Source organism: Syngnathus leptorhynchus, chromosome 20 (assembly GCF_054491065.1).
Source record: "Syngnathus leptorhynchus isolate UIUO chromosome 20, UIUO_Slep, whole genome shotgun sequence".
Classification (NCBI taxonomy): Eukaryota; Metazoa; Chordata; class Actinopteri; order Syngnathiformes; family Syngnathidae; genus Syngnathus; species Syngnathus leptorhynchus.
In genome coordinates this window covers 6,044,344-6,071,022 of record NC_141214.1, presented here as the reverse complement: position 1 = coordinate 6,071,022, position 26,679 = coordinate 6,044,344, and the positions used below count along the sequence as shown (strand labels likewise).

Below are 26,679 nucleotides of genomic sequence, written 5' to 3'. Positions count from 1 at the left end.
CAGCCAAATTAAAATCATAAATGTGAAAGAATGCATTCCATATCAGGCAGAAATGTGTTAAATGAATAAGATATTAGAAAGTGAGAAAAATATATCGTCCCGCCCTACTCCGTTGTATTTGATTATAAAACGAACGCACCCATCTCCACGGGTTACCAGCGCCATTTTGATGCTTTTGAGGCGCTCATAAATATTGCCTTCATCTCTATTTAAAGAAAAACGTGAGAAAACACAATGGTAACTTATTAGGGCCATATTATGGTTATGATTGTCTATGTTGTGTATGCTGTTTTCTTTTATAATCTCTTTACAACGTCGTGCATTCATAACTAAATACAGCCGGAAAGGCAAGGCGTCATTATTTTCCGAAGAGTACCCGAAGGCATCTCAAGGGGCGGGAACTGTTTGTTAAGTATCCACCATTGCTGCGGTTCCAACGCGGCGAGAGTGGCAGAAGTGTGACGGTGATTAGTTGCTAACAAATAATCCCGTTGCCGAACCGCGTTTACCGGCTTACTCTCCGTGATTTCTTCTCCCTTCCTTGGGTCAAAGTCGGCGGCGTCATGTCGGCCGGCTGGTGGAGCAGCGATGCGGTGACCCACGGCCTTATGGCGCTGTTCGCTATGGGCTCGTGGATTTCCGTCAACAGTTTGTGGGTCGAGCTCCCGGTCATCGTAAGCGTGCTGCCCGAAGGTCAGTGGTCGCTTCTTAGCATTCACCCGCTAGATTTTTGTTCCCTGATAGGAAATAATTTAAGATAGCAAGCTAGCGTTTGACACTTGAGCCTCCTTAAACATCCGTTTTTAGATTTAAATTGCATTATGCTAATAGTCGCGATAGTCATATTATATGTATGTATCTATTGTATGTATGAACATATCACGCGACATGTACATGAAGTAAGACGAACTGTTTTGTAATACAATCAATCCACTGTGAGGTCATAGTTCACGGTTATCTGGTGATTTCGCAACGGAAAAAAAATGACGGGTTTGGCAAGCTACTTGTTCCCCTCTGTTAACAAATATCTTGCATAAACCACGTGAATCTGCTTTTGGAATGTTTCTAGAATTCTTACAATACATACAATTGTAAATCCTTCATTTATTGTTTGAATCAAACTAATTTCTCAGCAATATCAGAAGTTTCACATTCCAATCTCAGGGAAAGAAAAAATAAAACTCAAAGATGACCTCAACGTTGGAGTAGCTTTTATTTCCTTGAGTGTTTATGTTGTCATTGCAGGTTGGAATTTACCGGCCTACCTTTCAGTCTTGATTGCGATGGGTAACATTGGTCCAGTGGCGGTAACCGTCACGCATCACTGCGCTCCAGGCCGCCTCAATGAGCGCCTGGTCATCCACTGCATCCAGGCACTGGCGCTGGTGGCAGCGGCGCTTCTGGCCATCTTCTGGGCACGTACGACAATAGTGGCAGGACAGCTGCACTCGCTGCCCTTCCTGCTACTCACCTTTGTGCTGTCGCTCGTGTGCTGCACGTCCAACGTCACTTTCCTGCCCTTCATGTTCCGCTACCCGCCGCAGTACATCCGCACCTTCTTCGTCGGGCAGGGCTTGAGCGCGTTGTTCCCGTGCGTGGTAGCGCTGGGGCAAGGCGTGGGCCAGCTGGAGTGCCCCGTCGTCAATGGCACCGTGCAGCCGCACTACCTCAAGGAGAACTTCCCAGCGCAAAACTTCTTCTGGTTCTTGTTCGTCATGCTGTCGGTTTCCGCGCTGAGCTTCCTGGCGTTGACGTGCCGACCGGTGGCGTCGAAAGGAGCTGCGCTGCCCCCATCTGACACCTTACGGGGTTCCTACGCAAGTATTGAAAGTATGTTAAAAGATTCAATTTGAGAAACCTATATGGAAAGATATTTAAGCTATTTATATTTCCAAGTCTGTATGTACAAAAATCCCCTGCTTATACAAGAGCAAAAAAAATGCAAGTACAAATTTAGACTGATAATGTTCCTGCTCGCTCATATCCATCCAAAGAAATTGGAACTTCCTCGACATGCAGAAATCTTAAACAATGAAGATATAAGTCATCCCATTTGTAACTTTCTTAATAGCGAGGCTTTGGCGCCTACTTGTGACAGTTTATGGTATTAAAGTATTCCGAAAAGATGCACATTTTTACAAAGATAACAGACGATGATAGTTTAGAAACATGATTGTCATCTGCAGATTAGTGTAATTTACATGATGTGATTTACTCAGAATATTTTTAACAGTAAATTCTGGCATTTGTGGTTTGTATAAAGTGGCAATTTCAAATGTTATTGCAGCAGCGGCCAAGAGCGGGGGCGACGAGGCGAACCCGATCCAAAATGGCAGCTCGCCGTCGTCCCGGGAGGACTTGCGCCAAGAGGAGGCCCCGCCCGCTGCGCCGTTTTGGACGCTGCACAACGGCTACCTCTTGGCGCTGCTGGCCGTCTCCAACGCGCTCACCAACGGAGTCCTGCCATCCGTCCAGAGCTTCACCTGTTTGCCTTACAGCACCATGACCTTCCACCTCTCGGTGGTCCTCGGCAACATCGCCAACCCCCTGGCCTGCTTCCTGGCCATGTTTGTCATTCTAAGGTGATGTAGCCGCGCTTGTGCCTGCTTCGGGTCCAGCTCACCTTTTTGCATGGCCTTGCAGGTCCTTTCCGCGTCTAGGTGTCTTATCTTTGGCGGGCGGGGTCTTCGCGGTGTACCTGTTGGTTCTGGCTTCCCGCAGTCCGTGTCCTCCTCTTCAGGGGACGACAGCCGGTGTGGTCTTAGTGGTGAGTGGCCAGTCTTCTTATTTTGTCATCCACACCAACAGACTTTGTAGTAATGAAAACCAGAACTTAAAGTTTTATTTCTTCTCTTATCTACCTTATGTACCGAATCCTACCCGATGCCCCCTAGTGTTTGGAGTTGTGAAGTACAATGTGTTTTCAAGACTTAAGTTCCAGTTGAAGCATTTCAAGTCACCCGCTCTTGTTGCCTCCCTCGCAGGTGGCCTCCTGGATCTTGTTCACAGGCCTCTTCTCCTACCTGAAGGTGGTGATCGGCACGCTGCTGCACGAAGCAGGCCACGCCGGCCTGCTGTGGTGCGGCATCGCCATTCAAGTGGGCTCACTGGCGGGCGCTCTCGCCATGTTCCCCCTGGTCAACATTTATAACGTCTTTCAGCGGGGGCAGGACTGCGTCGACGTGTGCCATTAAAGTCAGATAAGAACTTTTTTTTTTTTTACTTTTTTTTTTACATGTACTGTTTAAACACAGCTCCCATAGAACAGAAGCGTCAGGTGGTTCTGAAGCACGGGATAGTCCGAACCGGTTTCTGACAGGGGGAGCTTTGTGGTGCCTCATGCTGGCTGAGGGGCTTTTACGTGCTCCGAAAACACGAGTCGAACCTGTGCGGTTGTTTACACTCGGACCATGTGACACTTGTTGCCTCAGGGGCACAACCGACAGGCCCCGCCCCCTTCAATCTGCACTATTACCTACTTCAATATTTAATAATCCACACTTGACTGCTGCTCCTTGTGCTGTTATAACATCAAGAAGGTAATGTTGCTTTTTAGCGTCCGGGATTTGAGAGGAGAATCCTAATTTTTGCACTGGCATAAATAATTTTCATTTTTGAGAAAAAAAAAAAAAAAAAGAAAGACCATTACTAAATGACTACTTGGTATATGTGACAACTAATGTAATTAAACCTTTTTTTTTTTTTTTTAATTAAATGGTTCTATAGTGTCTTCTTTGAGATAACTGATGAGTTGACAATGGAATGAGTTTTTAACACGATAACCCTTTCGATTGACCCTCGGACAGCTTTTGTCTGGGGCCGGCGAGCGTGCGCTTGGAACCGCAAGGAAACACAACGTAGCTGCTCTCACCGAGTCGAGTCAAAAACAGCGCTCACATGTGATCCCACCCGGAAGGCGTCCGACGGGCTCGCTCTGGAAAACAATGTGATCGGCAACATCAGCACGTGTCACGGCTGGATGAGCGCAACACATAACGCCACGCCCACTCTTGCCGAGGAGGCTTTTAATCCCGGATTCGCAGCTTCGCTCACTCGCTCCTGAAAATTCATCCCCACTACTTGTGAGTATACTTTTTTTTTTGGACTTCCAAAATGCATGTTGATGATGTCATCCAATGTTTTTTGTAGTTTTAACTTGAGGTCAAATAATTGGCTAGTTCTTATTGGCACTTTTGGTTTGACACAAACGGACAACTTTTGCTTTTTCGAATGGCTCCCGCTGTTGCCTCACCACTTGTACAAAAATAGAATAAATAAGATTTCTTTTTTTATAATGGATCCAAGTCCTATCTGTTCGTTTGAGCATCTGGGACTCGGTGGGGGGTGAAGACCACAGGGAGGCAAGAATGTCCCACGTCAGATCCTCTCGAGCTTCAGAATAATAAACAGTCCCACTTTTGTACTGTTGACGTTACACGTAACTGCCGAGACACCTGCACAAGGACCCGAATTTTAAAAAGTAAACCTCATTGTGAGCTAACCTCAAAGCTTCTCTCCTTTAGAAAAAAAAAATGTCCGCCCTCACCCACCTACTGGCGTGCCTTTTCGGCATGGGGTCTTGGGTGGCCATCAACGGTCTGTGGGTGGAGCTTCCCGTGATCCACTCCCAGATTCCGGAAGGTTGGTACCTGCCGTCGTACCTCTCGGTTCTCATCCAGATGGCCAACGTTGGGCCGCTCTTCGTCACCCTGATGCATCGTTTCCGACCGGGGGTCCTCAGCGAGACGGCGGTGATTTACGTCATCGTCTCCTTCGGCGCGGCGGCCACGTTCCTGTTGGGTTTCTTCTGGAAGGAGACGGTAGTTGTGGCAGGGGCACCTCGCAGCGTGGCCTTGCTACTCCTCGCCTTCTTCCTCGCCACGGTGGACTGCACCTCCTCGGTGACCTTCCTTCCCTTCATGATGCGCCTCAAACCCCAGTACCTGACGACTTACTATATCGGCGAGGGCATGAGCGGCCTGCTGCCGGCGCTCGTGGCGCTCGTCCAGGGCGTCGGAGTGGTCCACTGCGTAGACGACGCCTCCGACCAAAACACAACAGACATCTTACCGACGTTACAGGCTCAGCGTCAGCCAGCCAACTTCTCAGCGGAGGTGTTCTTCTTCTTCCTGAGTGCCATGATGCTGCTGTGCCTGCTGGCCTTCCTTCTGCTCAATCATCACCCCGCCGTTGCCAGGGAGAAAACCAAAAGCCGGTACGCCAGTGAGGTCAAGGACAAGACCTGGGTGGCAAAGAACGCCGCAACGGAGCCACGCAGAGCATCAAGACAGAAAAGTGCATTTGGCCTCGGCACTTACAGCCGGATGCAGGTGTTGTACATCTTTGTAGTCTTGGCGTGGGCCAACGCTCTGACCAACGCGGTGCTTCCGTCGGTGCAATCGTACTCGTGCATACCGTACGGAAACACCGCCTACCACCTGTCTGCCACCATGTCGGCGGCGGCCAACCCTCTGGCCTGCTTCGTTGCCACCTTTTTCCCTATAAGGCAAGCAAGACAACGGCGAGGACTCAAGTTGTCATGATTGAAACATTTCTTATATTCCTCACCAGATCTTTGCGGCTGATGGGGGCGCTCACATTGGTGGGAAGCGGCGTGGGGGCTTTTATAATGAGCATGGCCGCCCTGAGCCCTTGTCCTCTGCTGGTGAATGACACCTGGGGCGGGATCGTCATGGTGAGTTGAGAAAAACATTTTCCGAGTGAATTTTGCTTCAACGTGATCTGTTTGTGCGCTCGCGGCGAGCAGGTGCTGGCGTGGATCGTCTTCGTCCTCACTCTGTCCTACGTCAAGGTGATCATCGGCGTGATCCTTCGCGACGAGGGCCATAGCGCCCTCGTGTGGTGCGGGGCGGTGGTGCAGCTGGGCTCCCTGCTGGGCGCCGTCACCATGTTCCCTATGGTCAGCGTTTACAACCTTTTTGCATCAGGCGACCCTTGCAACACCCGATGTCCCTAAATGACATGGTAGTCTGTCTGTCTGTTTGTTTGTTTGTTTGTTTGTTTGTTTGTTTGTTTACATGCTAACAAGAATGTGTGATAATGAATTGCACCCTCCTACTATATTTAAACTCCTAAACTTAGAATGTACAGGTGTGTCATGTAGTTGGAGTAAACGTGGAGGGTTCATATTTTGTACTGTTTACTTTTAATGATCGAGAATGATTTCTTTATTTTTTTGTTTGTCTCTTTGTGTAAAATAGCCTGATGGGTTGAAATGCTGCTGCTGTCTTTGGAATGTTTGTAACTCCACTGATGTGAAAATTGTTTAAAAATTAAATAAATTTCTGTCCAAGTTCCCATTCATACATACATACATCTCATACATACATTTCATTTATACATTTTATACATTTTCATACATAACATACATTACGTTACATACATACATACATACATACACACATACATACACACATTCATACACACATATTTCAACAAGTTTTTAAGGGGGGACATGCAAATATATTTATTTATATAAATTGATATTCCCCATACATACATACATACATACATACATACATTACATACATTACATTACATACATTACATGTACACACACATACATACATATACACAACACATACATACGCACGCACACACGCGCGCACACACACTACACTAGTGATGTGCATTCCAGTTCTTTTAAATGAATTGAATGTTTAGAATCAGTTCACTCAAAATATTCGTTCAACGAATCGTCCCCCCCCACACACACACTGATTTTTATTTATTTTTTTATAAATCATATAATCAAAGTCAAAGTGAAAAATGCTACACCCGCCCTCACCCCCACTTTCTGATTGGCTGGTTGATCGGTGACGTCACTCGGACACTCCATTAGATACACCGCCATTTTTAGGTGTACCTAATCACAGGCCACTTCATTAGGGAAAAATCATGGTCAAAATTTAAATGAAAGGGAAAAGTGCCACACCCAAACAACCCCCCACATTCTGATTGGCTGGTTGATCTGTGACGTCACATGGACACAGGTGTACCTAATCACTTCATTAGGGAAAAAGTTTAAGTGAAAGTAAAAAGTGCCACACCCGTCCTCACCCCCACTTTCTGATTGGCTGGTTGATCGGTGACGTCATTCGGACACTCTATTAGGTACGCCGCCATTTTTAGGTGTACCTAATCACAGGCCACTTCATTAGGGAAAAATCATGGTCAAAATTTAAATGAAAGTGAAAAGTGCCACACCCAAACAACCCCCCACTTTCTGATTGGCTGGTTGATCTGTGACGTCACATGGACACAGGTGTACCTAATCACTTCATTAGGGAAAAAGTTTAAGTGAAAGTGAAAAGTGCCACACCCGAAGAACCCCCCACTTTCTGATTGGCTGGTTGATCTGTGACGTCACATGGACACTCTATTAGGTACGCCGCCATTTTTAGGTGTACCTAATCACAGGCCACTTCATTAGGGAAAAATCCTGGTCAAAATTTAAATGAAAGTGAAAAGTGCCACACCCAAACAACCCCCCACTTTCTGATTGGCTGGTTGATCTGTGACGTCACATGGACACTCTATTAGGTACGCCGCCATTTTCAGGTGTACCTAATCACAGGCCACTTCATTAGGGAAAAATCATGGTCAAAATTTAAATGAAAGTGAAAAGTGCCACACCCAAACAACCCCCCACTTTCTGATTGGCTGGTTGATCTGTGACGTCACATGGACACTCTATTAGGTACGCCGCCATTTTCAGGTGTACCTAATCACAGGCCACTTCATTAGGGAAAAATCATGGTCAAAATTTAAATGAAAGTGAAAAGTGCCACACCCAAACAACCCCCCACTTTCTGATTGGCTGGTTGATCTGTGACGTCACATGGACACTCTATTAGGTACGCCGCCATTTTCAGGTGTACCTAATCACAGGCCACTTCATTAGGGAAAAATCATGGTCAAAATTTAAATGAAAGTGAAAAGTGCCACACCCAAACAACCCCCCACTTTCTGATTGGCTGGTTGATCTGTGACGTCACATGGACACAGGTGTACCTAATCACTTCATTAGGGAAAAAGTTTAAGTGAAAGTGAAAAGTGCCACACCCGAAGAACCCCCCACTTTCTGATTGGCTGGTTGATCTGTGACGTCACATGGACACTCTATTAGGTACGCCGCCATTTTTAGGTGTACCTAATCACAGGCCACTTCATTAGGGAAAAATCATGGTCAAAATTTAAATGAAAGTGAAAAGTGCCACACCCAAACAACCCCCCACTTTCTGATTGGCTGGTTGATCGGTGACGTCACACGGACACTCTATTAGGTACGCCGCCATTTTCAGGTGTACCTAATCACAGGCCACTTCATTAGGGAAAAATCATGGTCAAAATTTAAATGAAAGTGAAAAGTGCCACACCCAAACAACCCCCCACTTTCTGATTGGCTGGTTGATCTGTGACGTCACATGGACACTCTATTAGGTACGCCGCCATTTTCAGGTGTACCTAATCACAGGCCACTTCATTAGGGAAAAATCATGGTCAAAATTTAAATGAAAGTGAAAAGTGCCACACCCAAACAACCCCCCACTTTCTGATTGGCTGGTTGATCTGTGACGTCACATGGACACAGGTGTACCTAATCACTTCATTAGGGAAAAAGTTTAAGTGAAAGTGAAAAGTGCCACACCCGAAGAACCCCCCACTTTCTGATTGGCTGGTTGATCTGTGACGTCACATGGACACTCTATTAGGTACGCCGCCATTTTTAGGTGTACCTAATCACAGGCCACTTCATTAGGGAAAAATCATGGTCAAAATTTAAATGAAAGTGAAAAGTGCCACACCCAAACAACCCCCCACTTTCTGATTGGCTGGTTGATCGGTGACGTCACACGGACACTCTATTAGGTACGCCGCCATTTTCAGGTGTACCTAATCACAGGCCACTTCATTAGGGAAAAATCATGGTCAAAATTTAAATGAAAGTGAAAAGTGCCACACCCAAACAACCCCCCACTTTCTGATTGGCTGGTTGATCTGTGACGTCACATGGACACTCTATTAGGTACGCCGCCATTTTCAGGTGTACCTAATCACAGGCCACTTCATTAGGGAAAAATCATGGTCAAAATTTAAATGAAAGCGAAAAGTGCCACACCCAAACAACCCCCCACTTTCTGATTGGCTGGTTGATCTGTGACGTCACACAGACACTCCATTAGGTACGCCGCCATTTTCAGGTGTACCTAATCACAGGCCACTTCATTAGGGAAAAATCATGGGCAAAACTTAAATGAAAGTGAAAAGTGCCACACCCAAACAACCCCCCACTTTCTGATTGGCTGGTTGATCTGTGACGTCACACAGACACTCCATTAGGTACGCCGCCATTTTCAGGTGTACCTAATCACAGGCCACTTCATTAGGGAAAAATCATGGGCAAAACTTAAATGAAAGTGAAAAGTGCCACACCCAAACAACCCCCCACTTTCTGATTGGCTGGTTGATCTGTGACGTCACACAGACACCATTTGGTACGCCGCCATTTTCAGGTGTACCTAATCACAGGCCACTTCATTAGGGAAAAAGTTTAAGTGAAAGTGAAAAGTGCCACACCCGAAGAACCCCCCACTTTCTGATTGGCTGGTTGATCTGTGACGTCACACGGACACTCTATTAGGTACGCCGCCATTTTCAGGTGTACCTAATCACAGGCCACTTCATTAGGGAAAAATCATGGTCAAAATTTAAATGAAAGTGAAAAGTGCCACACCCAAACAACCCCCCACTTTCTGATTGGCTGGTTGATCTGTGACGTCACATGGACACTCTATTAGGTACGCCGCCATTTTCAGGTGTACCTAATCACAGGCCACTTCATTAGGGAAAAAGTTTAAGTGAAAGTGAAAAGTGCCACACCCGAAGAACCCCCCACTTTCTGATTGGCTGGTTGATCTGTGACGTCACACAGACACTCCATTAGGTACGCCGCCATTTTCAGGTGTACCTAATCACAGGCCACTTCATTAGGGAAAAATCCTGGTCAAAATTTAAATGAAAGTGAAAAGTGCCACACCCAAACAACCCCCCACTTTCTGATTGGCTGGTTGATCTGTGACGTCACATGGACACAGGTGTACCTAATCACTTCATTAGGGAAAAAGTTTAAGTGAAAGTAAAAAGTGCCACACCCGCCCTCACCCCCACTTTCTGATTGGCTGGTTGATCTGTGACGTCACATGGACACTCTATTAGGTACACCGCCATTTTCAGGTGTACCTAATCACAGGCCACTTTATTAGGGAAAAATCATGGTCAAAGCAGGAGGTTGGTTCAATTAAATTATGATTACTCTTATTTGTTCCAGTCCACAAAAGAGGAAACCATATCTCGATTTTGGTATGTTTATATTATAATGAAAATCAAGAGTCTATTTTTGAAATGAGACCCCAAACGTCACTATATAAACCAATCTATTTCTGTAGTGCGCACAGATCACCGCAGGGTGTCGCTGTTGTATCGTACTGCATCGACATCATTGCCATGCAGTTGTTATATAAAAACATTAAGCTGAGTTTTGCATCCTAAGAGTTTTATTTTCATTTGACTTGCAAATGTTGACTTGATCTTTGTCCACTCTCCTTTATGAAATAAAGAAAACACCGTTTATTAGTAGATTAAGTTGTGTATCGACGTGTTCTAGTTAGAAAAACACAGCTAAAATGACATCACACATGAATACAGGACTGATGATAAAATAGAGAACAATCATTTTGTATCTAAAAAAAGTACTTTATTATGTTGAACAAATTGTTGCCATGTCCATATAATAAACAAGAATCGAACTAAGCATGATTTACTCTGTGTAGTTTGCATGATTTACTAACAAAGATACAAATCCAACTCTAAGTAGTATTTTTGATTAACAAGTGGCTTATTAACAAGGATTCTTTGGCAAACTCCAATGAGATGCAATAAGACTCATAAATACATGTGTATTAAAAAAAAAGGAGCCTAATAGGAAGAGGCTGCATGGTAAACATTGATACAAAGAGCACATGCAAGCTGAATAAATATTAAAAACCTTCAAATATTACTTAAAAACATTCAAATATTACTATGTACTTATTATTGCTGCTGGTTAGCTTTTGTTTCTTTGGTCTTGGCAGCAATGTGAAGTCAAGCTTTGCTGGATTTGAGATGATTTGTTCTTTGGTAGCCATACTGAATCATTTTAATAGATTGTCTAAATGTGTAGAAATACATTACAAACTGTACAGTAAGTGCATGAAAGTTTAAAACCAACTCAAAGTGTGCGCTTGTTGAAAGGCACTTTTCTTTAGGAATATTGCGGTTTGTGGAGTCACATGACCTGTTAGGCACTGGATGCTTCTTAAAGTGATGCTTGGTCCTTTTTTTTTTTTTTTTTTTGAAATTGAAAGGGACTAAATGTCATTTGGATTGGTGGTCCTATGCGTGGCTGTGGACCGAGATGCTGGACAGGTCGTTCCTGATGATCTCGTTGACTGCAAGACAAGAACAAAAAAAAAAAAGTAAAATTGAAGTACAAAATCAAGTGGTTGGATTTCTCTTGGATAGAAAAGTCTACACACCCCTTGTTGAAATGTCAGTGACATGACTGCGCCCACTCGCTCGCTCACTAACTGTTTGCCGTGTCCTACTTTTCATTGGAAGCGCGGGATCTAATTGGAGAAGGCAAGTCAATGTATCGATGGGCCCCAAAATAGTCCAGAGGGGCGCCCCGGGCGAGAGGTCCGACGTTGCCAACGCTTCAGCCAACATTCATGTCAACAAACAAGCCAATCGTCTTCTTGGTTGAGTTGCCATGGCAACAGAATAAGCTGCTGATAAAGGACTGACAAAGTCTTTATATGATACCGACATTATTTTTAGGTACCGGGTACTCAACGAAGGCTGTCGATACCGGCTGCCGATACTTATGAAAATTTGACAAGCATTATACTGTGGCAGATTGACATGTTGGCCAATAATCATCTGGGAGCAAACATTTCTGTGGGGTACCTAAAAGGGGGCGTGGCTAGACACAAAGTGAAGCAGCAGTATTGCTTTTATGTAGCAAGCCACTGCTGGCTTTTGATATGAAGTCATTCCGGAACCTGCTTCCTGTCTCGCCGATGAACGCCGCAGCTGGCGCCGGCTGATACGGAGGCCCAGGCACATATACGTAACCCCATGCCCCCCCCCACACACACACACCGAGGAACTCCCAAACAATTAACGGCACGGCACCAGGACCGGGTTCAAACGACCGCCTCCTGCTCTGTGCGCAGGGATAAAACAAACGCACCTCGGCCACTTCTAAAATTTACTGCCACGTTCTGGTCCAAACCACAAGCCACGAGATGTTCTTGGCCCAGCACGTCGGGGCTCCTATTGGGTTCTTGCGAGGCGCTAGCGCACACAAAATGCTTCTGCCGTTTTTTGGTGAATAGCAGAAGTCGGCAAAAAGGTTGGCGGTTGGGATTTCCTGTTCTTCTTGAACACGGCGCCTATTCCAGCGCTTTTCAGGACAAACGTCATGATGCATCCAAGCGATTGCACATTTCTTCTTCTGCTGCAAACATTTTGAAAGCCAGTTCGGCTCTGTTTTCATCATTTCGACATAAAACAGACATTTTGCTGCCCTTTGTCCCGCCTGCGCTATTTTTACTAACATGTAAATCACGCCTTGGACCCGCCGTGGCCTTCAGGGCTCGGCCTACAGGAGGAGCTCGTTCGCTCGCAGGCCAGACGGTCAATACGCGGCCAGACGAGTGGTGACTCACACTTTCCGTAAGAAGACACCTGCGATTGGACGCCGCGCAATGATGGACGGCGAGCGAGAAAGTGGATGGAACGCTCGAAAACATCCCGCTGTGTCAAACTGTGAAGTTCTTTCTGGAACTTTCCAGATGATTGTTTATCATAGACTGTCATAAGTAGGCAGCCTTGGGAGTCAATCATTGAGAGTTGACGTCAATCATTTTAGCAGCGCCGCTGATTGGTCGAGATGTGTGGAGTTTTTGAAAAGGCTGGTATTTTGGCTCCCTCTAGTGGGACAAAAAATAAGAGGCCTTAATGTCTGAATAGAGTTGTGAGTATTTGTGGCTGGTATCGGTACCCTCGATGAGTAACCGATACCTTAAAATTAGGCTGGTATCGGATCAAGACCTGGTATCAGATTGTGAGTCACACGTATCGGAATCCTTCTTCGAAACTAAAATATGAAACTATCTTTGAGCTGTCATAAACATAATTGCGACTTCTTTTGGAGTTCCACCTAAGTGTTTGTGGCTTTTACAAGGCCCCGAAGGTATGTCCCGAGCTGTAAAAACGTCACGGCCACAAAACACATTCAGCCCTCCAAAAACGAAGCGAAATAACACATTGCAGTTTGAAATAGGCGCCGCGTCTAACTTTCAACTTAACGAGCTTCACTCCATACCTGAGCGCCGCTCGCCAGCCACCCGAGGCTTTAATGACGTAATGGACCACATGAAAACTTCATTACCGTCACGGCGGCACCCAGTGTGACATCATCATTACACGAGTTGGATGTCAAACAAGACAGGAAGGACAAAAAAAAAAAAAAGACTCACCGTCATCAAGGTACATCTGGTCCAGCTCCTGCGGCTCCTGCTTGATGTTGACACCCAACGTCCGGGGGCTCTCCGGCCCCTTGGCGGGGCTGCCACCAGGGGAGAACGGCGCCTCAGGCGTGGACGGCTGGGACGGCGGCTGAAAGCGGCCGGGGGTCTCTTGGATGATGGAGACGTGGGGCACGGGGAAAGGCGGAGGCAGCCGAGGCGGTGACAAGTCGTGGAGTTTGGGGCTGGTGCTCGGCGAGGAGCCCGAGTTGGGCTCGGTCGCCGATCTTTGCTCGCCGTACGTCAGCTGAGGCGCGAAGTAGGGCTTGGGGTGCCCCGAAAGGCCGGCGCGCAGCAGAGGGGCGTCGTAGTCGTCCCGGGGCTCGCTTTTGATGGTCGGCACTGAGCAGAAGAGGACGGCGGACGTGAGTCAGCGCATTTGTACGTGAGTGGGCCTGTGGCTAGGAGACCCAAACAAACATGATCAATGAAGCCCTTGTGTGCCATGACTCAGAAACATTCTAACAGATGATTGTTTTCTTTGGGTGCCGTCGGCTTCCGCCACGTCCAGTGGGAATGAGAAACAAACGTTTTTTTGTAGCGGACGCCTGACCCGAGTGATTCTCGACAGAGCCCACCCGTGGCGTTTACCTGCGGAAGGCACGTAAGTGAAGCGCTGGTACTGACTCCTTTTCCGCTTGCCGTTACAAACGTAAAAGTTGACGTGCGCCGGCATGGAGAGATGCTGGTTGCGGTAAGGCGGGATTTCCACCAGGAGTGTGTTCTGAAAAACAAAACAAATAATTCTCAAGGACCCATGCCTGGAAATCAGCCATGTTTGACTTAAAGCTGCCATTTTGGGGTCAAATTCCAGAATGTGAGTTTCATGTGTTGAATTTAGATTTCATAAGAACAATCACGTTGATTAGAAAACCTCGCAAAGCTCAAACTGGGCCATCTGTGCCGATTGCGTCACGGCATTCATCACAAATGACGTCATTTCCTGACATCATTAATGCACATGTGCCGGAGCGCACCTTTAAATTGGGTCACAAAAAGTGACCTTGGACGTGAGCGCTAAAGCAGTCAGGAGGAATTGATGCTGACTTTGTTCACAATTATGCTTCATCCAGATGTCGTTGGAAGAAGTCAATCACAACAAATGCAGCGTGAGCTATTGCGCAACACGGTGCCAAGTGTTCCAGCACTTTCTATAATATGGGAATCTTCGCAAAGCAGGGAAAAAAAGGAGAGCAGTAAAACTGGTCTCGTTTTGCATCATGTGTACCTAATCAAGTGGTTGATGACCTGTCTGAAGCTGAGTGGGACCGGTTTGGCAGAAACGGGTCAGGAGCAGGAAACGGGCCCCACTCAGAGACGCGTTTGTGACCTTTCTGTCCGCAAGGGGCTCAACTTACATGCTTGGAGGCATCTCGGTCCACTTTGGCTTCGGTCTCCCATATGTGATGCCCGTCTGCAAAGAAAAAGAAAAATCAAAATGGGGGGAAAACGTGCCAGCAAAATATGAAGAAGTGGAAGAAGCGGCGCACTCATCATCTGTTACATCACTGATGGAGAAAGCAGCAGGCCGGCGACGTCACGTCGTCTGACCCACGTTAGCTCATGTCCCCTCGGGGGGGGAGCGAGAAATCGGATGCCCCCCTCCCCCCCAAAAAAATAGCCCTGAGTCATTCCAAGGAGATGAGCGACATCTCATGCGGGGCCTTGACGAGTCAACGCGCGTGGAATCCCGACGACAGCTGGCGAGCTCATTAGCCCGCCACGTCTGGAAAGTCGCCTCCGACACGCAAGGCCTGGAATCTACTCGGCGGCACGTCGGGGAGCTTTCCAATATTCGACTCACGATATTTTGCTCTCTGTGTTGCGTAAACACATTTCTCAACTTTTTCGATTCGCGAGTCGGGAGTCGGAGGTGGCGCGGGTCGCCACCGACAGCGTGCCGTCGGAGAAGCCCCGGCGCGTTCCCGCTAAGTTCCCAAGCGCAAATCGGACTTCCAGCTGCTGGTGTGACCTCACTGGCTAACCATCTCCTCCTCAGACGAAGACCCCCCCCGGATACTAACAACCAAAGCATTTCAATGCCAGAACCCCGTTGCGGTTTTTAAAAACTCAACGGTGTACTTCCTTTGTCCTCGGGTCAGAGTTCAGTCTCGGGAAAACGTCGCCCGGCAGGGGGTCCACGTATTTGCACGGCAATAAGAATTGTTTGATAACCGCAGACTGGATTTGATAACCGCAGAATGTTCCGGAGCAAGAGGGCAACATCTGTTGGGTCTGAACTGATCCAGAAGGTCCCCTCCCCAACCCCCTTTTCCTCAGAGCACAATATGGTTCTCAGCTCTCCGGCCCACCGTGCTGGACGGCATCCAATATTATCCCAACTTCAACACTGCCCCTCCCCCCCCCCCCCTTTCTTCCCTTCTCTCAAATAAACCCAGCGCCCTTCGCCCTGGAGCTCGGATGCACAATAGCGTACAGTAAAGTGACGTGTCACTGTGGACTCAAACGGGCCCCTGTGCCGACTGACTAATTGGGTCGTGGGTGGAGGCACTTTGGTGCCTCCAGTTGACGGCAGCCGGGGTGGTGAGCTACAGTAAACACAAACACATGAGCTCAAAAGGAAGCCTTGTCTTGCTTCTTCCTCTCTCGGGGGAGGCCGTAAGTTAACCCAAACCATCTCTGGATCCCCCAAAGGGTGCGTTAACCTTCACCGGAGCAACCTCTTGAGGCCCGAATGGTTTCCGAGGCAACATAACACGGTTCCGCAAAACGTCGACTTCAAGCGGAGGTTCGGCAAAAAAAGCAGAACGACCCACCGCGCTCAACTCCGCTTTGGCGTGATGAGCGGACGGCCAAGAATAATAAAACAAAAAAGGATTGCGGCAAAATAAGCTAAAGGCTAATCGTTAGCATCACTGAACATGAATAGTCAACGGGCTTTGCTTTATTTACAGATGCTCTGCTAATCCCATAATCTTCAATTTTTTGCCCCACTTCATTTAATTGTTTGCCTCAACGCCTTAACAAATCCTCCGGCAGAACCCGACACCGCCCAACAAATCCCGACGTGGGCCGAAAAAGGAGTAATTTCCCAAATGGGGTCGCTTATCGGGTTTCGGCATCCCAAAGGCAGCTCGGGGGAAAAGAGACGGACGGCGTTTTCGATTACAGGCCGAGAAAATCTGGACGGGTTGATGTTATCTGCGTCGCGGGTGACGACTTTGCAGGTGCACGCGAGCAGGTGGGAGAACACGAGCTGGATTACGAGCAGCCGCTTTTTCAATTAGCGTTAGCTCTTTCGTGGATAGAAATATAGGCATTAATAAAAACACAGTTGTGTTCTTATTGGCTCGTGTACTTAATCAAATGCTTTTAAACTCGACTGGAAACATCCACGAGCTCCTTAAAGGGGAAAGCAGGGCTTTCCTCTCGTGTGAGTCATCGGCATGCACACGCACACACATTTTGGACCGTTGTTTGTCATCTGAGTGGAAATGCAGTGAAGATTGTTGGCTTCTCAAGTCCAAAACTAAACAATTGATGGTTTTTGTGTGTTGGCAACCCGTCGAGGGCGACCCATCCTGCCTACGTGTGTAACTTGCAGGGGAAACTCTGACGCATGCGCACGCGCTCTTTGTGGCAAAAAGGAAAATCCTGCCTGCGAATGATATAAGAAGAAGACAAGAGGCGAGCCAAGCGGCTTTGTCACGTTGTGAGGACACGACTTGGACGGCCGCGTGGAAGGATGGAAAGGTGGAGGCGCACGTGGGCCGCAGGGTGTTTCCATGGAATGCGACAAAAGCGGGGAAACCCTTGTCAAGGAGGCGGAGTTGGATCTGCCCGGGGTCCAGAGGGCAGCCCGCCTCGTGTTTAGGAAATGGCTCCCATATGGCCAATTGATTAGGTACAACCTCAAAGAACCAAGAACCTAAAATGTACTTTTGAGTGGCCGATTACATAACCCAAATGTACCTAATGAAATGACCTAGGAGTAGGAATTGACATTTTTCTCTTCACTCGTTTATCTTTTGTCATCCTGTTATCGCACTTTCAACACGGAGACGCAATTAGTCAAAAATGCGGGGATAACCCTTCCTTCCTTCCTTGGTCAAACAATGAAAAGGCTTCCCTTGTTTTTAGAAAGCACACGTGAGCCTCACCAGGCCCAAACGTCACGTTTTTATCCCGTTGAGGCCAATCAAGAAAATTGCTGTTTGTAAACCAAGCACCACCTCCTCCCTCCTTCTCTCTGTGTGTGTGTGTCTCGCTCCTTTAGCTCCCTCCAAACCCAAATAGCTCCCAGTCAGAAATGTGCAAGCACACACACACACACACACACACACACACACACACACACACACACCCTGCTGAAGAAGGCAATGGAAAGTTGTGCAAATGTAAATGTGCTGGGTTAAAAATACAGCGCATTAATGTGCACCACATGTGGCACTCTGGCAAGGATGGAAGAGATTCTGAAGGGAGGCGGCGGGGGAAGAGTCCTGGGGTTTCTCCAGGGGAGACACACACACACGCACTCACCTTGAGCCTTCTCCACAAACACCACCTTGGAGTCAGCCTGGAAGTTGTGCCCATCCAATTTCATGCTGTGGCCTCCGGGGGCAGCGCTGGTCTCCAGGCTCTGCTTGTCTACCAGGGGCAGCTCTTGGGCCGACCTCTGGGCTGGATGCGAGACAGCGTCAGGTTAGCATAAGAGGTAGGCAGTGCAGAGAAGATTCCAGATGACTGAAATAGTCTGTTGTGCTTCGCTGAGTCACACGTGAGAGCGTTTGGGTTGCTGCGATTATCTCTCTGACACACTACTGAGTTTATGAGACGCAGACCCGTTCCCCGCTTGGCCCGAGCATCCCAATGTCAGCGAGCGTTTGTGTGTTCTGTAAAATGATGGATGTTTGCGCCTAAATATTTACTCCATGAATATTTTCCCTCGGCATGACTTCACTCTTTTTTCTTTTTTCTTTTTTTTACCTTCTGACTCCTGCTTGCCTTCTGCTTTTTTTTTTTTTTTCCTTTCACTCCCAAACTTGGCACATTTATACCATGCCGCAATTCTCTATCAATGTGCCGGTTGCGTCACTCACAGCACTCGATTGGGTTGGAGGCAGCTTGAAGGGAGACGGTCCTGCCACCGGCCTGTCCGACGTGAACCCGGAACACCATCCGCACGCGTGTGTTCTTACGGCCAATGTCAGTCTCGCCTTTACGCAGCTCGATGTCCGAATTGCGTAGCTTCAGAATCCCGGCGCAGTCGATCCTGCATGCAACACAATGACAAAATCGGTTCAATCCAAAATGCTGACCGGACAAAAAAAAATAATTATATATGCAATCAAATAGAAGGATGATGTTTCGAATTAGCGTTTGGAGCCTGGCCCGTTGCTTCACATAGCACACATGGACTAAATCATGAAAACGACGGGGGTCAGGCATGCTAGCATGTAGCGTACTCGCGCAGCGGATCAGGACTGTGTACGGTAGCGGGTGCGCGAAAACTGACATGGCTCGCATGTTGTTGTCGGGCAGGAGAGGGATCTCCAGAACTTTGGTGTTGTTGTTGCAGACGGCCTCGTGGCTGGGCGTGGACACGGTCTTGCCGGTGATGCGGTGCACCTGGTAGAAGGCGTGCGGCCGCAGCAGGCGTTCGTCCGCCGTGCCGATGAACAGCTGCAACGTCAGCGGCTCCTTGGACACGTAGCCGTGCAGCTGAGCACAAAGACACCAAAGACGATACAAATGTTTTGCCAATTCGGGTTTCAAATTAGGCTTTCAAAGCAAAGGGTCCCGAATGTTGACGCTACTCAGATCTTTATCGCTGAAAACCTCGACAGGATGAAGACGTATGTTGCTGCTACCGCGGGGCTAAAGTACTTCCAGACCTCCATGCGGTAGACTTGACAGACCCCCCCCCCCCTCCTTCAAGCCCCTCCCATCACTGGGACCACCAAGACCCACATGCAACAGGCACAGAGCCCAAAACAACAACTACCAAAGGGACTCAAAGTCTCCAGCCATGAAATGAAGGCAACAGAGAAAAAAAAATATGCAGGGAGGTGAGCAGAGTAAGACGAGCGAGCGCCTCGTTTAATTACAAGCCGGCTGGAATGGACTTTTCACTTAGCAACATGTGATTAGCAGGAGGGATCCCGCTCAAATCTCGAGTGTGTGTGTATGTTTGTGTAAGGAAACGGGCCGTTGCCTAGCAATGGTGTTTATTTAAGCGCGGTGTCAAGCGAGGTCTCCGGCCCTCTCCACTTTGCACATTCTACACTTTAATTATGAATATTAATTCATTAAATAACCTCTAGAAGCAGGAGCAACACCATTTTTTTTTTTTTTTTTTTTTTTACATTTTACTGTAAAGGATTTTAAAAATGAAATAAATGAAAGATAAGCTAGAGTTGTAATGGCTTATTAGTTATAACATTTCACTAAAACCATTTAAAAATAAATAAATAAAAGAGTTAGTTTTGGTTTATATGATTTTTCTGTTGCTGTCCGCCCAAAACCCAAAGTGCAAACGTACGACCCGGCTGACGGCCGAGGCAATTAAAGGTCGGTTAGATGTTTAAGGCCCCTCCCAACGAGTTCGCATTATCGCCCACCAGAGGAATGCCGAGACTCCGGCAGCTCAAGGCACCGATGAGGAAGGAGGCCGGAGCAGGAAGGGGAGGGGGAGGCCAGATCAAAACAATCCGAGCATTGGCTCACACTTTTCACGTCACATGATATTTGTTGACTAAATGGAATCAAGCGGACCTAGGCTGTTATTTTAAAAGGAAATTTATTTAGCAAAATGACACATGACCCCCCCCGACACGAGATGTGGACAAAAGTTCAGTGAAGTTTCTAATTGTTTGCAGTTTACAAAATTTTCATTTTTATTCAAGTCGACAAAATATTTGATCGACCATATTTATGAAAACCTCCATTTGGTTTGTTGACATGGTCTTTGATGTTTAAACTGTAAATGGTCTCGTTTGACTTTTACCAAAATGACAAGCTGAAAATTAAATTGTCAACGATGGTTACGAAAGACTCAAAATTGTCTTTGAGGTTTGAATATGTGCGGAAAGAGCTGTTGTCGACTTTGTGTCGACGTACGGGTGGGCGGCGTGCGCGGTTGCGGCGGGCATCAGAAAAGAACAAAAAAACAGCCCACGGTGCCCGCTTGGATTTTGGAAAAGGGAACCACAGCAGAATGTTCCAGAATAAACCAAAGAAGATGGAAGGGAGGGTGGGGGGGGGCTTCAGAAGTGGCTTGTCTACTGTGTAATGAGAAGGGGGGGGCGCCTTGTTTGAGGCTCCCTCCGACACGGCCCGAGCCGCCTGCCAGAAACGTGTGTGGTTGCGCCGCGATGATGTCAGCCATTGCACACGGGAAAACTTTCCTAAACAAAGACACGTCTGTGCGGCGGCGGAAAAGGAGGGGATGAGGAACGGGGGGTGGGGGGTGGGAACAGCATTTACCCTTTTTTTTGTTTTGTTTTTAAGTGAGAAGACACTCTCTCTTTCATGACCTCATGTCCTTAAATTGTTATCACCTTAGCTCTTTAAAATAACAAACATCCTCATTTGCAACGTGTGATTTTACGATCGATTCTATATTTGGCCGATCTGAGGTAAGAAGTTTGAGGCAGCAGAACATAACACGCTGATTTTTTTTTTAATGTGACTAAGCTGTTGCAGGTCTCCATCACGCCGTGTGTGTGTGTGTGTGTGTGTGCACGCAGTAGCCATGTAGGACGCAATGGAAAAAGCCGTGAGTCACTTTCGTCTGGACAGGAAGCCACCGGCCGGCCTAATAGCGTATCCCATTCAGAAATGTGACATCTTGAAATAGCTTGCCGCCTCATTTTGACACACCGGCGACAAAGCGAGCGAGGAGGAGGAGGGGGGGGGGGGGTGAGAAGGGGTGAGGTCGCCCAGTTTGATGGACACGCCGTGTGTGTGTGTGGGTCACGTCGCCACAGCAACCCGTGAACTACGTTACGCTGGGGAAGAGATGTTCTGTCTCCACAGTTCTCTAGAATTTTTGGGCGGGGCAAGGCAGGGCAAAGAAGAATCTATAACATTTCGGTGTGAAAACGTCATCAAACAAAAATGACTAGAGAACTAAAACTGGCCCGATTGCTGCATAGCGACTCAGAAAGGATCCCTGGCCCCAAGAAAATGGTGGTTCCAAACCTGTACAATGGGGTGTCCTCCACCCAGAGCCTTCACTGCCCCCCTGCTGCCTTCAGTCTCATAGTGGGCCCGGTGGTGGGACTTGGGCTGCACTTCGATCTGAAGGCTGTACGGTCCGGAGCTGGACGGCAATTGCCAGTCCAAGGCCGGTAGAGATGGGCTGGAAAAAGAGGACAAGTTATGGTCAATGGATTCAACACGCTGACCTTTGCTTTGTTTGTGTACCTGACAAACTGCTTGGGCTTGGACCAGGAGTACTGGTGCTGAGGCACGTCAAGAAAACCTCCGCAGTACGCCTCCTTTTTCAGGCGGTTGGAGGGGTGTTCGTCACGACAGAGCTCCCCGGGGAGCAGCTCTTCTCCGCCGGGCTCCAGCTTGAGGCTGATGGTGGGGCTGTGGTCGAGGCTGGTCCTGCGGGCTTTCATGGGGATGCCTTCCACCAGGTCAGCCACGCCGTCCGTGCTCAAGGCATTGATAGCCGCCAAGATGGCGGAGTTGGTGTACTGGTTGGTGTTGGCAAGCCAGGACTCCTCTGTGACGCTGAGGCGGGGCGAGGTTTGGGGCGACAGCCCCGGGGAGTGGTTGGGCGTGTACTGCTTGTGCGCCGTGCCGCCACCGTTGAAACTGTACTTCCTCTTGGCACCACAAGGGGAGTTAGGGCGAGAGCCGCCCCGGCCGACAAAAGGGTCATCCGTCACGCCGGTGCGGGGCGACGTGGACGGGGAGTGGCGCGGTGAGCCGCTGGGCAGGGCCAGGGTGGAACCCTTGGGGGACACCGTAGGCGATTGCCAGGGAGAGTTTTGCGGCGATTGGTCGTAGTTGTACGAGAAGCTCGACTCGTAGGACGAAGCTTCCGATTGGCAACTGCGGGACGAGACGCTGCTGGCCGGACTGAGGCAGCTGGGATCCCGGTAGCCGTCGGCGCTGGGGAGGGTCAACGTAACCACGGAGTTGACCCGCTTGGCCACGGGGAGCCTGTCCTGCTCTACCTCCTCCTCAGGGAACTGACCGTAGGTGGTGATCTCGATGCGGGGGCTCTCCAGGGCGGGCGCCCCGTTCGGGCGGACCGAGTAGTAGCCGGCGGCGCTTAGGTCGTCCTGGTTGTCAAAGACGTGGGCCTCGGAGATCGAGATGACGGGGCTGGTCTGGAGGCTCAGGTACTGCGGGGCGAGGCAAGGGTTGCCCAGCGGGAGGGAGAGGCTGACATTGGGCGTGTAGCCGTATGCGTCTGGAAGACAAACACGTGGATTTTGGATTAACACTGGTCAAGCTTTACATGGTGGACAAACCCTCCGCCCATCAAATTCCTGTTTGTCCCTCTTGGACAGTTCCCTGCTTCCATGTTGGTTACACCCATAACTAACGTCGATGCAGGCCGTCCATCCATTTTCGAGATTTCATTTGGGTTGACTTTTGAGTAGTCCGACTGGTTAGCATGTCTCTTGACACCGGTTAGCGGTGCAACCAGTTATTTGGTGAAAGACAGCAATGACAAATTGTCTCGTCACAAGCAAAACAAACAAGTTAAGCTCAATCGCCCGCAGTGTTTTTATTGAGACTTGCGATTGTGTCCGATACTTCCAACCACAGCATGACCAGTCACACTAAGTTTTGGCGACGTCGCGGTGAACAATGACGCAGAGCATTTCCAATGGCTCCAGTTGTATAAATGGAGACCAGGTGGATGGGTGGGGGCAAACACATATGCTATTAAAACAACTAAAAATAAACTCCGTCTGGTACATTTTAACTTTACCCAACTGTTCCCCCCCCCACTCATTTTACCTCATTATTTAATCACACCATTATAAAGTGTAACCGTTTTTGTTGGGGGGAGTCTATGTGGTTCCTGCTTGTGCCAAAAAGCCTGGGAAGAAGCAGACGTCACAAAGGCCGACTCAAGAGGCTCCCGTCTGCTGTAAATTTACATGACATCAGCGGCACCCGAGCAGGCTGAAACCACAAGAGGGCTTTTTTTTTTTTTTTTTTTTTATCCACGGCTCAGCGGCTAAATTTAGGACGCCTCGCTGTCCCCGCCAGGTAGTCACAAGATGCTCACCATATTGTACTGTTAAAGATAATGTTGAGTGCTTTCAGAGATTGATTTGTTAAAAATAATAATAATAATTAGTAAGTGCAAATGCATTGAATGTAAAGCTTAAAGTTTTTTTTTTTTTTGCAGGACCCAAAATGAGTTCCAAGACACGTTTCCACCATATGTTTTATTTTCTTCCTTCGTGACTCATTCGTATGGGTTGTGGCTTCTTAAATTATTTTCACGCATATCTTGTCACGTTACTCATTCAAAAAGGACATAAATGGAAAACGGAAGCGTCTCTATTTTTTGCATCAAAGTGCATCATCACATTGGGAATTGTGCCAAGTGCCACACGGACATGTCAAACGTGTCATCGGATGTTTTAAAAGTACTCAAAACATAATGAAAAAAAAATTAAATTAGTAACAAAAGTGAAAACTCACCCTCTTCTGCAGATTTCATCATTTCCTTTTTGAAGCCCAAAATCATAAAGTGACATCAAAGTGTAGCTTCGGATCCAAACTGGCTCGGTTCGTGATCCATAGAAGCAGGAAAGTTGCAGTTTGCCTTCGTTTCGAAAAAAAACCTTTTCGGCTCTAGTGGGGAATCCAAAAGGGTGGGTGGGAGTGATTGTGGATGGGTTGGGTGGGGGTGGGGGGGGGATCCGTGACCGTGACGCACCGCTCGGGCTGCGCTCGGCAACTGGAGCGCTTTATAAACCGGGGGATCACCTCAGAGGATCGCCTCCCCGGGAGGGTTCGGCCCCGCCCTCGTCCGCTCCGGAGCGCCTGTGACGTAAGCATGAGTGCGCACCACGCGCTTGTTTGTGCACGCGTGCGCAGGCGCAGCTGCGAGACAGCGAGGCTGGCAGGGAATCCTGGAGGAGTTGAGAGTCTTAAGAACCGGGCCACAATGTCAAATTCAGGAAATAGAAAGATGGCAGCTTCAAAATAGGATACATGGCAAATAAATGTCAGGATGTGGTAAAAAAAATAAATTTTAGTTTAATCTTTTTTTTGGGAGTGGGGGGGCGTTTTTAAATCAAGTTGGGATTAATTATGGTTCTAAATTGTCACATGAAAACTGAAAAGTTTTTTTTTGTTGTTTAAACATGCCATAAAAAAAAAAAGGAAGCACCTCGAGGACTTTTGCAAGTTTTGCAAAGGCATGTAATTGCTTCTTGCGCTTCCTGCCATCAGGAGGCCACTTGAGCCTGCGGGCCCGCCAAACGCATCATTATGGACGCCGCCATTATAAAAATATCAAAGTCTCTTATATACCTCGCGCACCCAGTCATTTGAGACACGCCGAGCACACGCGCAAGCAGGATCCTCCGGGAATGCCGCCCGGAGGACGCTCACTGCGGTCGGCTGCTGGATCCACTTCCACCAATCGGGACCGGCCGCAAGTGGTTCTGATGCTCTCGGATTACGACATCCACTCTCGAGCCCTGAAGGTCAGAGAACAAGTCAAAAACACCCACACAAAAAAAAAACACCTAGAGGTCTAAAGTGGAACAGCGCGAGGTTGCACATCAGAATTCCAACCGGGTTTTGGACTGTCGAGCTTTGTAGGAGGTCTGCACTCCATCCTCTGAGTGACATTTGGGGTATTTTTCCTTATGGGGTTCCGCTAGTTAAGCTCATTAGGCTACCAGCAAAAAGCATAATAAGCTCCAAAAAATGATTGGCTTCGCCATTATCTACAAATCACGCGCATCTCCTCTGATAAAAAAAAAAAAATCATCAGTCCCTCAAAGGATGCTTGTCATTGACCTCATGGAAAATTATTATTAGGGGTCCGCATGAGGAAGTCAAACATGTGCGGCAATAAACACTGGTGCATTCTTCATAAATAGTCCTGCCACTCCTCTTATGGCGAGGGGGGCACAAATAATGACGCTAGAACAACAATGGCTGCAAAGAATGAGCCCTCGCGGCTCCATTTTAACCATCGGAATACTTAAACTGAGATTTTCCGAGATGGAATTTGCCAAGGCCTGGTGTTTGCCCAATATGGCTGACTTCCTGTTCAATTCCAGGCAAGGGTCCTTGAGATTTATTTGTGTGTGTGTGTCCTATCACAATAGATCAGTCATATTTTTGGTGAAAGAGGTGTCAAGGGTTAATTTTTCGATACTTGAAATTCCTAAAAATATAGATGGTTGCTTCAAGTCAAAATGGCCGACTTAGCGATTATTTACAGGCAAGGGTCCTTGAGACTTTTTGGTGCGCCGTCTTATATTTCCACCAAATTTCACATGAAAGAAGTTTCAGTTGTTCTTGGATGTCTCAAAAGTTCTTCCACATCCAAACGGGGTATTCTTTCTGACGGGTCCAAACAGTGTTCCCCGTGTGTCGTCCATCTGTGGTGTGGGTTGGTGGGTTGTCCCTCCACAATAAAACATTTAGCGGGTGGGTTGTCCCTGCACAATAAAACGACAGTCTGGTTTGTCTCTACAGCGGAATGGAACATTAGATGATGTTTTCATGTATGCAGAAGCAAAGTTCTGCTGCTGACTCATCAACTGCTTGTCTTGGCAACTATTTAAAAAAAAAAAAAAGACTTTATGAATGTGTATTTTATGAATAATAACGGCAGCGTGTCCTTAGGAGACCATTCATGCTCAGTCGTTAAGGTTTCCATTGTCAGAAGTTGGGACGAGCATCCGAAATCAAAAGCCAACCCAGACCCGCTTTTTGGCACCTTGCTTGTTTGGATAATGAGTAAAAAGTCTCTTTTACAACCAGCGATGAAATGTTCACAATGGAAGAAACAAAAATATATTACTGATGGGTACCAAAATAAAAATGTTAACTCTTCCGG

At 47.7% G+C, this 26,679-nt stretch overlaps 3 protein-coding genes across 3 annotated transcripts; 2 read left to right on the top strand and 1 right to left on the bottom strand.

Moving 5' to 3' along the window:
* The first annotated feature begins 78 nt into the window (after positions 1–78).
* slc52a2 (solute carrier family 52 member 2) lies at positions 79–4,082 on the top strand. The gene is made up of 6 exons (XM_085900436.1): positions 79–464; positions 553–693; positions 1,246–1,830; positions 2,288–2,582; positions 2,644–2,767; positions 2,985–4,082. Exons 2-6 carry the CDS (start codon positions 564–566, stop codon positions 3,192–3,194), a joined length of 1,344 nt encoding a protein of 447 aa, XP_085756562.1. The 5' UTR covers positions 79–464; positions 553–563; the 3' UTR covers positions 3,195–4,082.
* slc52a3-2a (solute carrier family 52 member 3-2a) lies at positions 3,939–6,332 on the top strand. The gene is made up of 4 exons (XM_085900438.1): positions 3,939–4,082; positions 4,524–5,506; positions 5,572–5,695; positions 5,768–6,332. Exons 2-4 carry the CDS (start codon positions 4,533–4,535, stop codon positions 5,975–5,977), a joined length of 1,308 nt encoding a protein of 435 aa, XP_085756564.1. The 5' UTR covers positions 3,939–4,082; positions 4,524–4,532; the 3' UTR covers positions 5,978–6,332.
* Positions 6,333–10,794: 4,462 nt separating this feature from the next.
* Positions 10,795–24,443, bottom strand: nfatc1 (nuclear factor of activated T cells 1). Its single transcript, XM_085900660.1, has 10 exons — positions 24,297–24,443; positions 22,041–23,043; positions 21,816–21,975; positions 19,129–19,334; positions 18,713–18,885; positions 18,153–18,293; positions 15,011–15,066; positions 14,244–14,376; positions 13,605–13,994; positions 10,795–11,510 (listed from the first exon to the last, which is right to left on the bottom strand). The coding sequence occupies exons 1-10, from the start codon at positions 24,340–24,342 to the stop codon at positions 11,455–11,457; spliced, it is 2,364 nt and encodes a 787-aa protein (XP_085756786.1). The 5' UTR covers positions 24,343–24,443; the 3' UTR covers positions 10,795–11,454.
* Positions 24,444–26,679: the final 2,236 nt, after the last annotated feature.

Excerpts from the sequence above, each read along its gene's own strand:
- slc52a2 (XM_085900436.1), top strand. The coding sequence starts at position 564 with ATGTCGGCCGGCTGGTGGAGCAGCGATGCGGTGACCCACGGCCTTATG. Across the intron at positions 1,831-2,287 it reads TTCCTACGCAAGTATTGAAA|CAGCGGCCAAGAGCGGGGGC; the intron begins GTATGTTAAAAG and ends ATGTTATTGCAG. Across the intron at positions 2,583-2,643 it reads GCCATGTTTGTCATTCTAAG|GTCCTTTCCGCGTCTAGGTG; the intron begins GTGATGTAGCCG and ends ATGGCCTTGCAG.
- slc52a3-2a (XM_085900438.1), top strand. The coding sequence starts at position 4,533 with ATGTCCGCCCTCACCCACCTACTGGCGTGCCTTTTCGGCATGGGGTCT. Across the intron at positions 5,507-5,571 it reads GCCACCTTTTTCCCTATAAG|ATCTTTGCGGCTGATGGGGG; the intron begins GCAAGCAAGACA and ends ATTCCTCACCAG. Across the intron at positions 5,696-5,767 it reads CCTGGGGCGGGATCGTCATG|GTGCTGGCGTGGATCGTCTT; the intron begins GTGAGTTGAGAA and ends CGCGGCGAGCAG.
- nfatc1 (XM_085900660.1), bottom strand. The coding sequence starts at position 24,342 with ATGATTTTGGGCTTCAAAAAGGAAATGATGAAATCTGCAGAAGAGG. Across the intron at positions 23,044-24,296 it reads GATGAAATCTGCAGAAGAGG|ACGCATACGGCTACACGCCC; the intron begins GTGAGTTTTCAC and ends TTTGTCTTCCAG. Across the intron at positions 13,995-14,243 it reads CACTTACGTGCCTTCCGCAG|TGCCGACCATCAAAAGCGAG; the intron begins GTAAACGCCACG and ends TCTTCTGCTCAG.